The 14,803-nt window shown below is 42.9% G+C and overlaps 1 protein-coding gene and 1 long non-coding RNA gene across 2 annotated transcripts in view; one reads left to right on the top strand and one right to left on the bottom strand.

The window, feature by feature from the left end:
- Positions 1–10,472, top strand: part of TXNDC12 (thioredoxin domain containing 12) — a 30,328-nt gene extending 19,856 nt beyond the window's left edge. The window contains exons 3-7 of the mRNA XM_008265256.4: positions 683–735; positions 3,399–3,472; positions 5,410–5,479; positions 6,159–6,242; positions 9,615–10,472. Coding sequence (XP_008263478.3) covers positions 683–735; positions 3,399–3,472; positions 5,410–5,479; positions 6,159–6,242; positions 9,615–9,694 — 361 coding nt within the window. The 3' untranslated portion in view covers positions 9,695–10,472. The remainder of the gene's footprint in view (positions 1–682; positions 736–3,398; positions 3,473–5,409; positions 5,480–6,158; positions 6,243–9,614) is intronic.
- LOC138850651 (uncharacterized) overlaps positions 1–14,803 on the bottom strand; it is a 111,985-nt gene that overhangs the window by 13,258 nt on the left and 83,924 nt on the right. The window lies entirely within an intron of this gene.

A 14,803-nucleotide genomic window follows, 5' to 3' on the forward strand; every position in this document is an offset into this window, starting at 1 on the left:
GGTGATATGGAAGGTTGTGTGATAAGCCAATGACTATTGTCTTCCTCATTGGCTTTGCCTTGAGAGCTTAAGACCTCATCTAGCCAATCTGGTTCAGGTGGGTTGTGCTGCTCATTATTTTAAAGAGAAAACAAATACACACTTTTTTCTCCTGATTATGAAAATCTGGAGAAAACTGGGGAATGCAAAAGTATAGGAAAAAGCTTACAGTCTCGTTATTTACAGATAGTTGCTGTTATGTTTTGGTACATTTTCTCTTAAGCTCTATTCTCTGTATAATTAGAACTAAACTATAGATATAATTTTATATTTAAGCATTTTATTTAATATTATAGCAATGAAAGATTTTCCTTTAATGTTTTAGATCATCCTGTAATGATATAAAATGTTAAGAAGTACATTTAGAAATACTACAATTTGATGTTCTATTCCACAATCTATTCCTAGTTTTAAAGGCAAAATTTTCAAGATTTACAGAAATGTCAGAATTTACCAATAATTTTGTTATGGTAATCTGTTATTGAATATTTAGATTATTTTAATAATCTTTCCCCTGTTAAAGTCATACTGCATGAACACCTTTGTACATTCATCTTTGTACCATAAACTGGTTCTTTTATTAGAGTAGATTTCAAAAAGTAGAAGTTCTAGATTATAATGTCTTTGTTCTGTTGTTTTAAAGTGGATTGCCCCTGATGGTGATTATCCATAAGTCTTGGTGTGGAGCTTGCAAAGGTAAGTGCAAGTGCTCAGCCTACAATCAAACCTCAGATGTGTTGCCAGTTGTTAACATTTAACAAATGTTAGCACCAACATTTTATCCCAGCACTGCTGATTGCTTTAAGGAACCAAACAAATCAAGGGGGATCTTCAAAAAGGTCATGGGGAAAAATGTCTATTATAAAAAAATTGTGTATAGATTTAAATTTTTTGCACCAAAATAACCTATTTGAGAGACTGAAAGAGAGATAACTCCATCATTCATTCTCAATGATTCCAGTGGTCAAGTCTGGAGCCAAGTGCCAAGGTTACAATCCAGATCGCTCATGTGGTTGATAGGAACCTAATTACTTGAGCCATTACCACTGCCTTCTGTGGTGCATATTGATAGAACTGGAATCAGGAGCTGGAACTAGGAGTCAAAACCAGGCATTCTGTTTTTTTTTTTTTTTTCTTTAGAAAACTTTTATTTAATAAATATAAATTTCAAAAGTATAACTTTGGATTATAGCAGCCCCCCCCCCCATAACCACCCTCCCACCTGCAAACTTTCCCATCTCCTTCTCCCTCTCCCATCCCATTCTTCATTAAGATTCATTTTTATTTATATACAGAAGATCAACTTAGTATATACTAAGTAAAGATTTCAACAGTTTGCTCCCACACAGACACACAAAGTATAAAGTACTGTTTGAAGACTAGTTTTACCATTAATTCACATAGTACAACACATTAAGGACAAAGATCCTACATGGGAGTAAGGGTACAGTGACTCCCGTTGTTGATTTAACAATTGACACTCTTATTTATGATGTCAGTAATCACCCGAGGCTCTTGTCATGAGCTGCCAAAGCTATGGAAGCCTCTTGAGTTCACTAACTGATCTTATTTAGACAAGGCCATAATCAAAGTGGAAGTTCTCTCCTCCCTTCAGAGAAAGGTACCTCCTTTAATGGCCTCTTCTTTCCACTGGGATCTCACAGAGATCTTTTCATTTAGGTCATTTTTTGCCAGAGTGTCTTGGCTTTCCATGCCTGAGATACTCTCATGGGCTTTTTAGCCAGATCTGAATGTCTTAAGGGCTGATTCTGAGGCCAGAGTGCTGTTTAGGACATTTGCAAACCCAGGCATTCTGATTTGTAATGTAGAATCCTCTCTGTCAGGCTAAATACCTGTCCCTAAACTAACTGTATGTATGTATGTATGTATGTATGTATGTATGTATCTATCTATCTATCTATCTATCTATCTATCTTTGAGAGGGCGAGAGAGAGACACGCAACTGGAGTTCCCATCTAATCATCTTATGGCCTACTTCCCAGATGCCTGCAGTGGCCAGGGCTGGGCCAGGCTAAAATCAGAAGCCAGGAACTCAAACTAGGTTTCCCACTTGGGAGACAGGGACCCAACTACATGAGCCAACTCCTGCTGCTTCCCAGAGTGAGCATTGGTAGGAAGCTGGAATCAGGAATGCAGCAGAGAATCCAACCCAGGCACTCCATATGGGATGTCACATCGCAACTGGCATCTTAATAACTAAGCCAAATGTCAGTACCCTAATCTTTTATTTTCCCTGAACTTTTGGAAGTACTCTCTTATAAGAAAATCTTTACCTTAATGAAATCTGCAATTATTTTTTGGGAGGCTTTAGGGAGAGTGGATTAAGATAGTTATATAAAATATGGGATTAAGTGATAAAATATTTTATATGAACAATGAATTTATTAGAGGATGCTGAAAACTGTTCAGCAAAAGGCTTGAGAACTGATTAGGGAAATCTTCCTGGAGGAGATGGGAAGCAAATAAGAACCCCAGGTTATCTGTCTCTGGCATATAGTCTCTCTTCCATACCAACCCGTCTCTTCCCCAGTCAGGCTTTTTCTGCTACACTTGATAAAATCCGAGTTAGAAAAGAAGTGTAATTAGTGTACATAATTAATGTATAATGGTCAGCGCTGCGGCTCAGTAGGCTAATCCTCCGCCTGCGGCACCAGCCACCAGGTTCTAGTCCTGGTCGGGGTGCCAGATTCTGTCCCGGTTGCCCCTCTTCCAGGCCAGCTCTCTGTTGTGGCCAGGGAGTGCAGTGGAGGATGGCCCAAGTGCTTGGGCCCTACACCCCATGGGAGACCAGGATAAGCACCTGGCTCCTGGCTTCGGATCAGCGTGGTGTGCTGGCCGCAGCAGCCATTGGAGGGTGAACCAACAGCAAAGGAAGACCTTTCTCTCTGTCTCTCTCTCTCATTGTCCACTCTGCCTGTCAAAAAAAAAAAAAAAAAAAGAAAAGAAAAGAAAAAAAAACCTTTAAAAAATAGTTAATTTATAATATGTATATGGCAGAATGTTATTCTATTACTGGAAATTAGTAAAAAAAAATGCTAACACTTTTTTTTCCCATTTGTATGCCATTAACCTTATTTTAGAAATGAGGTAAAAATTTCAGAGAAGGGTAGTCACACAGGGTCTTGTAGATACACAAATAAGTGATAGAACTAGGACCAAAATCCAGGTGTCCTGATTCTGGTTTTATAAGAGTAGGGGGAAAAAAGTTTCAGTTATGTGAGTCAATTTAGCAAGTGCCTAAAAGAAATAGTGATGCTTATAATACTTACTAGGGTTGGGTATAACCGTATAACAGTGATGTTTTCTGTTCCAAAATCCTTTTTTATTTTTCCTCCTAGCTTTAAAGCCCAAATTTGCAGAATCTACAGAAATTTCAGAACTTTCTCACAATTTTGTTATGGTAAATCTTGAGGTAAGACTGAGAGTTTCTCCTTTCTGCTATGATTTTTAAGAATTTGCTGTTTTAGAGTTAGAATCATTGCTAGTATAAAATCTTATTCAGCATAGCTGGCTCTTTCTAAATGTATGTGTTTTCCTCTTGACCTTTGATGTAAGGCTTGTATCACATGTGTTAGAAAGCCATCCAGAATCTGCTTTGGGAAGGAGGTAGGAAAGAAGGCATTGAATGATTTAAGTTTTAAGGTCCTTTTCAGCCTTAGTTTATGATTCTGACATGTTTTACATCTTTTTAGTTGAACGAGAGGTATAGTCATATATGCAGACCACAACTCCCTGCACAGTGTGATTGATTTGAATAGCTACTTTGTGTTGGGTTTATATATGCAACCTTCTTGTTTCCTTGTGCAGTATACTTTTTGTACTTCATGTAGACTTTAGGGTTTGGAATCCCAAGTTATAGAATATCAGATCTTAGAAGGGATTTTTAGCCATTGGTACTATTCCCGTTTTTAAAGGATATCATCTTAGGCCTGAGGGAGATAATGTAATTGGTCAAAATCATAGAGTCTAACAAGTGATCTAGATGGGCTTCCTTTGAGGTCATTCTCTTTAAGTAAGGAAAACTCAGATGCTTTATGATGATAGTTCTGGCAAAAGTTTGTGTAAGATGATGTTTGCTTAAACATGGGACTGAGAATCTTATGAACGTACTAACAATTAATATTGAGGAGGGCCGGCGCCGCGGCTCACTAGGCTAATCCTCCACCTTGCGGCGCCGGCACCCCGGGTTCTAGTCCCGGTCGGGGCGCCGGATTCTGTCCCGGTTGCCCCTCTTCCAGGCCAGCTCTCTGCTGTGGCCAGGGAGTGCAGTGGAGGATGGCCCAAGTGCTTGGGCCCTGCACCCCATGGGAGACCAGGATAAGTATCTGGCTCCTGCCATCGGATCAGCGTGGTGCGCCGGCCGCAGCGCGCCGGCCGCGGCGGCCATTGGAGGGTGAACCAACGGCAAAGGAAGACCTTTCTCTCTGTCTCTCTCTCTCACTGTCCACTCTGCCTGTCAAAAAAAAAAAAAAAAAAAATTAATATTGAGGAAGCTGAGGGATTGCTTTTCAGCTTATGGATGGCCTGAATGCTGATACACCTCACCAAGGCAAAGTTATATTTCAGTCTGAAGAAATGACCCCACTTAACCCCTGAAATGAGAACCATACCATACGTTATAAAATTACTGTTGATTTCCCATGCACGTGAACTCCTAATTACTGTCTATGATTAATTAGGATCCCCACTCAGGAGACAGAAATACCGTTTTCAGTGAGCATTCTCCAACTTCAGAGATTTTTTAAAAAGAAAAACTGATTATATTTGTGTCTCCCAGGAGGACTAGAATACCACAGTTACAGCTAAAATGCCAGTCTCATTCATTCTTGCATTCAAGAAATACTGTTTGCAAGTTAGTACTGTAGGTACTGGGACTTCAGCACTCAACAAAGCAGATACAATTCCCTCACTGAAATAACGTTGTAGTGTAGAGAGACAGGTAAATAAATAAAGTATGACTGTTGGTGATAAATGCTATGGCTAGAATTAAAGGGTGGTGGGTGGCTTAAAATTTTAAATAGTTAGGAAAGAAGGTAATGTGTGAACAAAGATCTGAAGCAGAAAGGGGAGTAAGCCATGTGGAGGATGGGGGAAGTGTGTCCAGGCGGAGGGTGAGAGCAAACCCTGAAGCCCGAGTTAGGAGCATGCTTGCCTTGTTGAATGACAGCAATGTCAAGCCGAACAAAGAAGACTGAAAACAGGTAGCCTGTGGAGTTAGGGAAGCGCCCAGGTGGCAGATTATGTATCGCAGCGACTTCAGGTTCTCCTGTGAGTGACAAAGGAAGCCACCAGAAGCTTTCAAGGAGAGAGGACAGGATCTGACCCAAGGTTCGCATTTAATCTTAATAGGATGAAGAGGAACCAAAAGATGAAGATTTCAGCCCCGATGGGGGTTATATTCCAAGAATCCTTTTCCTGGGTAAGGCACAAAATCTTCATGTGGGGATCCATCGTAGGATGGAGAAGAAATGCCTGAAGGGACCGACTCCATGTAGTTAAACTACTGGGATGGCCCAAAACAAAACCAGCCAGTTTCAAGAGAGCTGGGGAGTCTGGAGTGCCAGAACCGCAAGTTTGGAGGAAAATCTTCCCCATTAACTCAGGGACAGGAGGCGGGCCATCCATTTATTCATTCAGCCATCATTTGAGCATCAGCCCTTGCTAGGCAGAGATAAGCCACTATTCCCGCTCTTGACCCTACTCTGCAGCTGAGGCAATGGAATAGTATAACCAGACAAATGTCTTCCCACAGACAATTTTATGAGTTATTAATGACCACCTAATCTTTACTTAGCATTCTGCTAGATTATGTAGAAGACACAAATAAAAATGTATGATCCTGCCTCCGGCAAGCAGTAAAGGAACGTGCCAGGAAGAGGCAACAGCGAGTACCAGACTCCAGGGGTGAGAAGTGTATGCTGTGTTCAGGGAATTGCAAGGAATCATTGTGATTACAGCCTGAAAGGCAGGGTTGGGATGGTGAGATAGTAGGCTGCAAAGACGGACAGGTGTAATTTCCCACAGAGCCTAGTATACCGTGTAGTGCTTGAAGTAACTGTTGTGATTACTCAACCTCTGTGCCGTTTTATCTCCAATAGACCCCAGTGGCAAGGTGCGTCCTGAAATCATCAATGAAAGTGGAAACCCAAGCTACAAGTATTTCTACGTCAGTGCTGAGCAAGGTACAGCTATGCAGAGGAAAAGGAGGGAGGATTGCTGCTAGATTTAACTAGGATGAAGCATGCACAGGTCTGGGGGGAAACTCACTTCAGCATGTTAGCTAGCATCTCCTGTGTGAGACTAAGTTTTCCCTTGATCCACTCTAGGATATAGGAAAAGAACTTTAGACTGAGGTCCTTCCCTAGCTACTTGGAATCCAGTGGAAGAGCCAAATGACCCACAGGAAACCGTGAAGATCTGAGCCTCACAGAAATACCTCACTTGCCCGTAGTCTTACTGATAATAAGCTGCAGAGCCTGGATTTGGATTCAGAACTTAGTTTTTTTCCACTTCACTAACACTGTTCTTCCTGTAGGAATTCATAGGAAGGAGGTACGACTTGTTAGCTGGGTAATTCTAAGAAGTTTTACACTTAGATGTTAAACTCTAACTGGACCCAGAAGTATAAGACTTTGTTTCTGGACAGATATGAGAAGGACATTTCAAGCTGAGGGAGGGAGGGGTATAGCCCATCATGGAGAGTCTATAAGACCTGCCAGAGGAAATGATGAGTGGCCTGAGCCCTGGAGAATTGGACCTAGTTGGCAAAGGAATGAAAAAAAAACATATTCCAGACAGAGAACAGCATCAGCACAAACAGGCAAGGGAAAGTTGAAATTGCAAAGTCATGTTTTTTTGTTTCCTACTCCTTGAGCAGTCATTCTAGAGGCAGGGTTGGAATTCATACTGTGTGTTGTTGCTGTTTTCCTTTTCCCCCTAATCTGTAAAAAGGAGTTGTTAGTCCAGTTGCTGGTGTCCCATATTTTCACATTGCTGGGTTGTTGGTCACTTTATGTTTTGAGTCCTTGGCACTCTTATTCCCAGAAGAGGGAGAATGTAGAGATCTGAGACATCATCACCTCTTCCCTTGCATAAGGAGATGTCATCTTCCCTAGCCAAGTGCAGATCCAGGGAGATTGGTACCAGAGAGGGAACTTTTCTACCTGGAGAAGGCCAGTGGTGTCAGGTCCCTGACTCTTGTACCTTGAGATTCACCCTCCCTTTGGAATTTCATCCAAGTTACCACTGCCATCTCCACATTAGTGTAGTCCAGATGTGAACCCAAGATTGTTCCCTGAATTCCTTGTGGCTCAGCTGACATGAAACCGGAACTTTCAGATCTGGCTTTACTAACAGTATAAGCAAAGCAAAAGGGGAATAACAAACTGTATCATCTGGCTTTTATGAGTATTTGCTTTTTGAGATTTACAGACACTGGCTCAACCTAGCTCCTGGCCTGCATTATATAAGGATGCTATTGTGGAACCACCAATATAGAGTCTTTACCAAATTGCTGCTCTCCTTGAGTCTTAATCCATAAGAGGGATGCCATAAGACAGGTTTATCTTCAGTCTGTCTAAGGCCCTCCAACCAGATTTCTCTTGTTTGCCTGAGAACTGAGCTTCCTCCATGTACAAGGGTACTTCAAAAAGTTTGTGAAAAATGGATTTAAAAGGCACGTTTATTTTGGTGCAAATAAATTTTGAGATCCATGCATAAAGGGGTCTTAAAGTTCATGAAAATGTGTGTTATGAATAAACTATACAGGGTTTCAAAGCTTTTGCACCAAAATAAATAGCTTTTTAATTCCATGAACATTTATTTATTTGTGTGTCTATTTATTTAGAGAGGCAGAGAGAGAGTTCCCACACACCAGTTCATTCATCAAAAGCCTGTAATGTCCAGGACTGGGCCTAGCCTAAACCAGGAACTGGCTTAGGTCCTGCACTTGGGTGCAGGGACTCAACTACTTGAGCCATCATCTACTGCCTCCCAAAGCCTGTACTAGCAGGAGGCTGGAGTTGAGAGCAGGGGCCAGGACTCAAACCCAGGTACTCTGATGTGGAATGCAGGTATCTCCACCTGCAGCTGAACAGCTAGGCCAAATACCTGCCCTATCCTTTTATAGTTGATACTAAATGTGACTGTCTCCTTTAGAGGAGACCAGTCCCTCTTCTGGCACATACACATATATGTGCACACACATGCAACATTACATGTAACCACAGAAAATGAAATAAAAGCAACATTCATGCAAATGACATAATGGGAATGGTAGGATGGTGTTCGATCTTCCCCTAGTGTCAAGTGAACATCTACAGCCTGTGACAGAGGAGGCAGGCATTCGGCATAGCAGTTAAAACACCACCTGGGAAGCCAGCACTGTGGCATAGCCGGTAAAAGCTACCTCTGGCAGTGCCAGCATCTCAGTTGAGTGCCGGTTCAAGTCCCAACTGCTCTACTACTGATCTAGCTCTCTGCTGTGGCCTAGGAAAGCAGTGAAAGGTGACCCAAGTCCTTAAGCCCCTGCACCCATGTGGGGAACTCAGAAGAAGCTCCCGGCTCCAGGCCGGCGCTGCGGCTCAATAGGCTAATCCTCCGCCTTGCGGCGCCTGCACACCAGGTTCTAGTCCCAGTCGGGATGCCGGATTCTGTCCCGGTTGCTCCTCTTCCAGGCCAGCTCTCTGCTGTGGCCCGGAAGTGCAGTGGAGGATGGCCCAAGTGCTTGGGCCCTGCACCCCATGGGAGACCAGGAGAAGCACCTGGCTCCTGGCTTCGGATCAACGCGCCCAATTGGCTGCAATGGGCGGAGTTGCGCCAATCCGAAGCCAGGAGCCAGGAGCTTCTTCTGGGTCTCCCACATGGGTGCAGGGGCCCAAGGAGTTGGGCCATCTTCTACTGCTTTCCCAGGACATAGGAGAGAGCTGGATCGGAAGCCAGGTCTCAAACTGGTACCCATATGGGATGTTGCTTCACAGAGGGAGGCTTAACCCGCTATGCCAGCAGCGCAGGCCCTGCACCCCATGTTGAAGGGCCCAAGTTTGAGTCCTGTCTCCACTTCCAATTGCAGCTTCCTGTTAATGTATTCTAGGAGATTGCAGATAATGGCTCAAACTGTTGGGTTCTCGGCTCCCAGCTTTGACCTGTCCCAGTCTCAGCTGTTGTGACCATTTGGGGAATGAGCCCGCAGACAGGAGTACTCTCTCTTTGCCTCTTAGGTAAATCCAATAAATAAATATAGTCTGTGATAGAGTGTCTCTAACCCTAGAGGGTAAGCCCAAGTCACTACTAACCTTGGAGGACTCCTTAGTTTCTCAAGCACTTTCATTTTATTTTCTCTCTGTCAGTTTCTATTATAATCCTGTGTGAAATAAGTTACATCTCATTTTATAAATGGGAAAACAGGTTCAGAGAGAGAAATGACTTGCCGGGGTTAACGTGCAGAACTAGATCTTGAGTCCAGATCTTGTCCTCTCCTAAAACATTTAAAGATCCACCTCAGTTGTCAGATGTCGAGCACTGAAGACCCGCTTCCCCCGCCCTTTGTTTCACAGTTGTTCAGGGGATGAAGGAAGCTCAGGAAAGGCTGACCGGCGATGCCTTCAGAGAGAAACGTCTTGAAGATGAGTTGTAACGCACATGCATATCCCTTCTTTCATTGAAGTCAATGTTTCGGAAGGAAAGCAGCAGGGAGGGGAGTACTGAGGACTCCCCCAGAACAATTAAAGCGACCAGGAAACCTTGCTCCGCCACTGGATAGAGCGCCCTCACACTAGACGGGTTCTGCTGCCTGAAGCTGGTCTCCAGGGCTGTGGATGAAGCTGACTGCGGCAGACTTCCTTCTGCTTCATCTCACCCAAATGTTGATTTGTCGCCAAATGTAAAGAATGAAACCTTGTGACACACAACTTGAGCCACTTGGAAGTTTACTCCTCACATTTAAGTAGTTGAGTCCTTTACCATTTCCTCCCACTTCACTCAACCTTGATGGAGACCAGTAGCATCTTTTCTACAGTGTTAAAATTGCAGAAATTGCTTATCAATTTTTATATAAAAAACAATGAAAACTAAATGCAAATCGGTAATTCTGTCCCCTATTAAAAAGACCAGCCTATTTTTTTTTTTTCCTGTCTTTCTCCTGGGAATAATCTTGGGCTTCTTCCTGAATTCCTGCAACCCACTTCCCCTTCTGCTTGGGCTGCCCTATTGCACGCATGTGCGTGCAGGAATGGCTGTGTGCTTGGAGTCAGCCCCAGCTGGAAGCATGCTTTCCCTTGTTACTGTTGGAGAAATGTAAACCTTCAAGCCCTGGGTGGGGCCATTTTTGTCAAGTCATCCACTGTATTTTTATACTGGGTTTAACAACAACACAAAAGATTAAAGTATTAAACTTTAATAAAACTTCAAGAGAATCTGTACTGTAATGGCCTTTTTATTATTGGGGGGAGGGATTGAGATCACTTCAAGAGAAGCCTAAATGTGGTCCTAATGTGGGATTCCTCCTGGGCCTCCACCTCCCACATTCAAGTGAGCTCCAGGGCTTATCTCTTACTTTTTATTTTGATTTTTAAAAAATGCAAATTTATTGGGGCCAGGGCTATGGTGTAGCAGGTTAAGCCACTGCCTGTGGTGCCAGCATCCCATATGGACCCCAGTTCAAGACTTGCAATCCAGCTCCCTGATAACATGCCTGGAAAGCAATGGGAAGATGGCCCAAGTGCTTAGGTCCTTGTATGCACATGGGAGAATTGGAGGAAGCTCCTGGCTCCTGGCTTCAGCATGGTCCAGCCCTGGTAGTTGGTGCTATTTGAGAAGTGAACCAATGGATGGAAGATCTCTGTCTCTTTATCTAGCTACTACTTTCAAATAAATAAAATCTTGAAGGAAAAAAAAGATGCTGTTTCTTCTACCTCATTTGTTCCCATTAATGTCTATTTTATATTGTGGTGACATCAAATTGCTTTGAATTTCCCTGAGAAGATGTTTTTTGCTTGGTGTCCGTTCATCTTGTTTCCTTAGCGTAAAACGTTTTCTTTCTACTCTTCCTTCACGGCCCATTTTGAGCCACCTCTTCTAGGGAGTCGTCCCTGATGTTTGTCAGGAGGATAAAGTGCCCCTCCCCTAAGACATCCATCCTAGCCCTGCACCACTGCCTATTGAAGTTCTCTATCTGATGGCAAAGGGAGACCAGTGGCATCTTTTCTGCAATGTCAAAATTAACAGAACTAGCATATCAGCTTTTACAACTTTGTGTAGTTGTAAGAGTGACAGAGGTATAGACAGACAGAGATCTTTCATCTGCTGTTTCACTCCCCAAATGGCTACAACAACCTAATGTCGGCCAGGCCAAAGATGGAGTTGATGACTCCATCTTGGCCTCCCACGTGGATGGCAGTGGCCCAAGCACTTATGTCATCTACTGCTTTCCCCGGCTCATTGGAGGGAGCTGAATCAGAAGCGGAGAAACTGGGACTTGGAAACTGGCACTTTATTATGGGAGGCTAGAATTTCAAACAGCAGCTTAACACACTGTACCACAATGCTGACCCTACCATATCGATTTTTAAACAATAAGTTACAAATCAGTAATCCCATCCTCTACTAAAAAGACCAGTTTGTTACCAGGTAGCCAGGCTCCTCTAGGGCAGGGGCTGTTCTGTCTTGTGAACCAAGACCCCAAAAAGTGCACTTTCAATGGCTTGTAAAGGTCGATGGTAAGTTCTTTATCCGTCCTCTTTAAGTGTCAGCAGTGGTTCTGTGGGAAAGGTATTGTTAGCCTCAATGTTATGGAAAAGTAAACTTTAGAGAAGGAAGTGACCAGCCCTCAGGTCCTAGACTACATAAATAATGGATTCCAACCACTACTGTCTGAATCCAAACTCACGCTTTCCCTGCTAGATTACTTCCTTTGAATCTGAGGTGTGACTCATTAGAACAGAAATTTTCCATCTGGGGCATGTAAGACTACAAGGGATGCATACGTGGGCATAGAAACTTTAATGAATGAATTTCCAGATCTTCATCTCACTAAAAGTGATTTCCCCAGATTCCTTGAAAAAATAAATGTTGACTAATCATGTGATCCAGCTATTTTACTCCAGGATAAATACCCAAAGGAATTAAAACAGAATCTTGAACAGACATTTGTACAGCTGTATTCATAGTCGCATTGTTCATAACAGCCAAAAGGTGGAAGCAACCCAAGTGTCCGCTAGTGAATGAGTTGATAAACAAATGTGTGTACAGGCAATGGAATGTTACTAGCCTTAAGGAAAAAGTTGCAGGCATCTGGCACAATGGTAAAGATGCCACTTGGGACCCCTGCATCCCATATCAAAGTTCCTGAGTTCAAATCCTGGCTCTGCTCCTGATTCCTGCTAATGTACACTCTGGGAGGCAGCAGGTGATGGCTCAGGTAGCTGGGTCCCTGCCACCCATGTGAGTGGCCTTTCAAATACATTTAAAAACTTAAAAAGGAAAATTCTGACATGCTATTATTGCTTGGATGAAACTTGAATTCATGCTGAATGGAAAGTAGATACAAAATGACAGATATTATATAACTCTATTTACAGGGATCACAAGATAAAATAGTAAAATTCATAGAGGCAGCAAATAGAATGGTGATTGCCAAGACCTGAGGGAAGAGTGAATGAGGAGTTAGCGTTTAATGGATACAGTTCAGCTGGAGAAGATGGAAAGGTTTTGTAGATGGATGATGATGATGGGTGCAAAACAATGTGGATGTATTTAATACCACTGAACACTGGTAAATTTTAAAATGGTTAATTTTATGTTTACTACAATAAAATAAGTGATTTCCTGTGAAATATTATCACTTCACTTCCACCTTCCTTGTCACTATTCACCCTTTGTCCATTTTACAGAAAAAGGGTGTACCAGTCATGAAATCTGACTGGCAGAAGCCAGGAGCTGGGATCTCAATTCAGGTCTGCCACTTGGGTGGCAGGGACCCAACTACCTGAGGCATTACCTGTTGCCTCCCAGGATGTGCATGAACGGGAAGCTGGAATCAGGAGTGGAGCCAGGATGCAGGCCTCCTGTGGGATGTCTTAACCACTACATCAAACATTTGCTCCTCAACACTGGCTTTTAATATGGTGAATTGCCTTATTTTGTAAAACTTCTGGGGCACCAAACAAGGAGAATCTGAAATATTACTAAGCTTCCTTGATTCAAAATTTTTGTCTTGAATTTCTGCCAAAGCAAGAAATTGAGAAAAGGAATGACTCCAATGAATGGTTAACAAATTATGTTTCTTTGCTTATAATGTTATGGAAAGAGGGCCCAACTGAATTAATGGATATATCTTTAACAATTTCTGATACTAGATCACTGTGATATTTTGACAGTTAAAATAGAGTTAATATTGATGATATTATAAACTCCTTCTATGCCCATGTATTCTTTTATTTTAATATTGTTTCTCAGAACAACAAAAAAAAAAGTTTTGAGAAGAGATTCTAGGGAACAAAAAAGAGTTAGTGGGGGAGAGGGAAGCACAGGACAGAAAGGCACAATGGAGTGTATTGTTGCATTGGTTGTCTTCGTTGGTCAAGGATTGTCCCAAAGGAGTTTTTTCCTGAAAGAACACACATACAGAGGTGATAGGGGAGCTCCTGAAGCAGAAAGCGAGAGACAAGGGAATGTAGCTATAGGAAGGTGTGCTCAAGCTACAAGTGTAGCTAATTACCACGGAGACAGTCACCCATAGCGGGAAAGAAAGGTCAGGAAGTTATAAAATAAACTATGAGTGCTGTCCAACACAGCTTAGATTCTGATCAGAGGAATTTTAATAATTTCATACAATTAAATATATATATTTTTTTACTTTTGAGAAGTTTGACTTTGTGATCAATAAGAGACTTTTTTTTTTTTTTTAAATTAAAAGAGAACCAGTGTTCTGGTGTAACAGTTAAAGCTATTGCCTGAAGGGCTAGCAATCCATATGGGTGCTGGTTCATGTTCCACTTCTGATCCAGCTCCCTGCTAATGGCCTGGGAAAGCAGTGGGATATGGACCAAGTGCTTGGGCCCCTGCAACTACATGGGAGACCTTGTGAGGCTCCTGGCTCCTGGCTTCCATCTGGCCCATCTGAAGCCATTGAAGTCATTTGGGGACTGAAGCAGCAGTTGGAAGTTCTCTCTCTTTCTCCGTCATCCATCCACTGGTGCACTACCCAAATGGCCACAACAGCTGGGGCTGGTCTGGGCCAAAGCCAGAATCTTGAAACTTAATCTAGGTGTCTCTCATGGGTGGAAAGGGATCAAATACTTGGGCCATCCTCTGCTGCTTTCCCAGGCTCATTAGCAGGGGGGCTGGATGGAAAGCAGAGCATCTGGGACTTAAACTGTACTCTAATACGGGACGCTGAAATTGCAGGTGGCAGCTTCACCCGCTGTGCTACAACATTAGCCTCAGTAAGAGATTTTTGAACACAAAATTTTTTTACACATTTACTTGTTTATTTGGAAGTCAGAGTTACACACACAGAAAGCGAGACAGACACAGAGAGGAGAGAGGAGAGAAGAGAGAGAGAGAGAAATCTTCCATCCACTGGTTTACTCCCCAGATGGCTGCAGTGGCCAGGGCTGGGCCAGTCCAAAGCCAGGAGCCAGGAGCTTCATCTGGGTCTCCCATGTGGGTGGCAGGGGCCCAAACACTTAGGCCATCTTCTGCTGTCTTTCCCAGGCCATTAGCAGGGAGCTGGATGGAAAGTGGC

This window comes from Oryctolagus cuniculus, chromosome 7, assembly GCF_964237555.1.
Source record: "Oryctolagus cuniculus chromosome 7, mOryCun1.1, whole genome shotgun sequence".
Lineage (NCBI taxonomy): Eukaryota > Metazoa > Chordata > Mammalia > Lagomorpha > Leporidae > Oryctolagus > Oryctolagus cuniculus.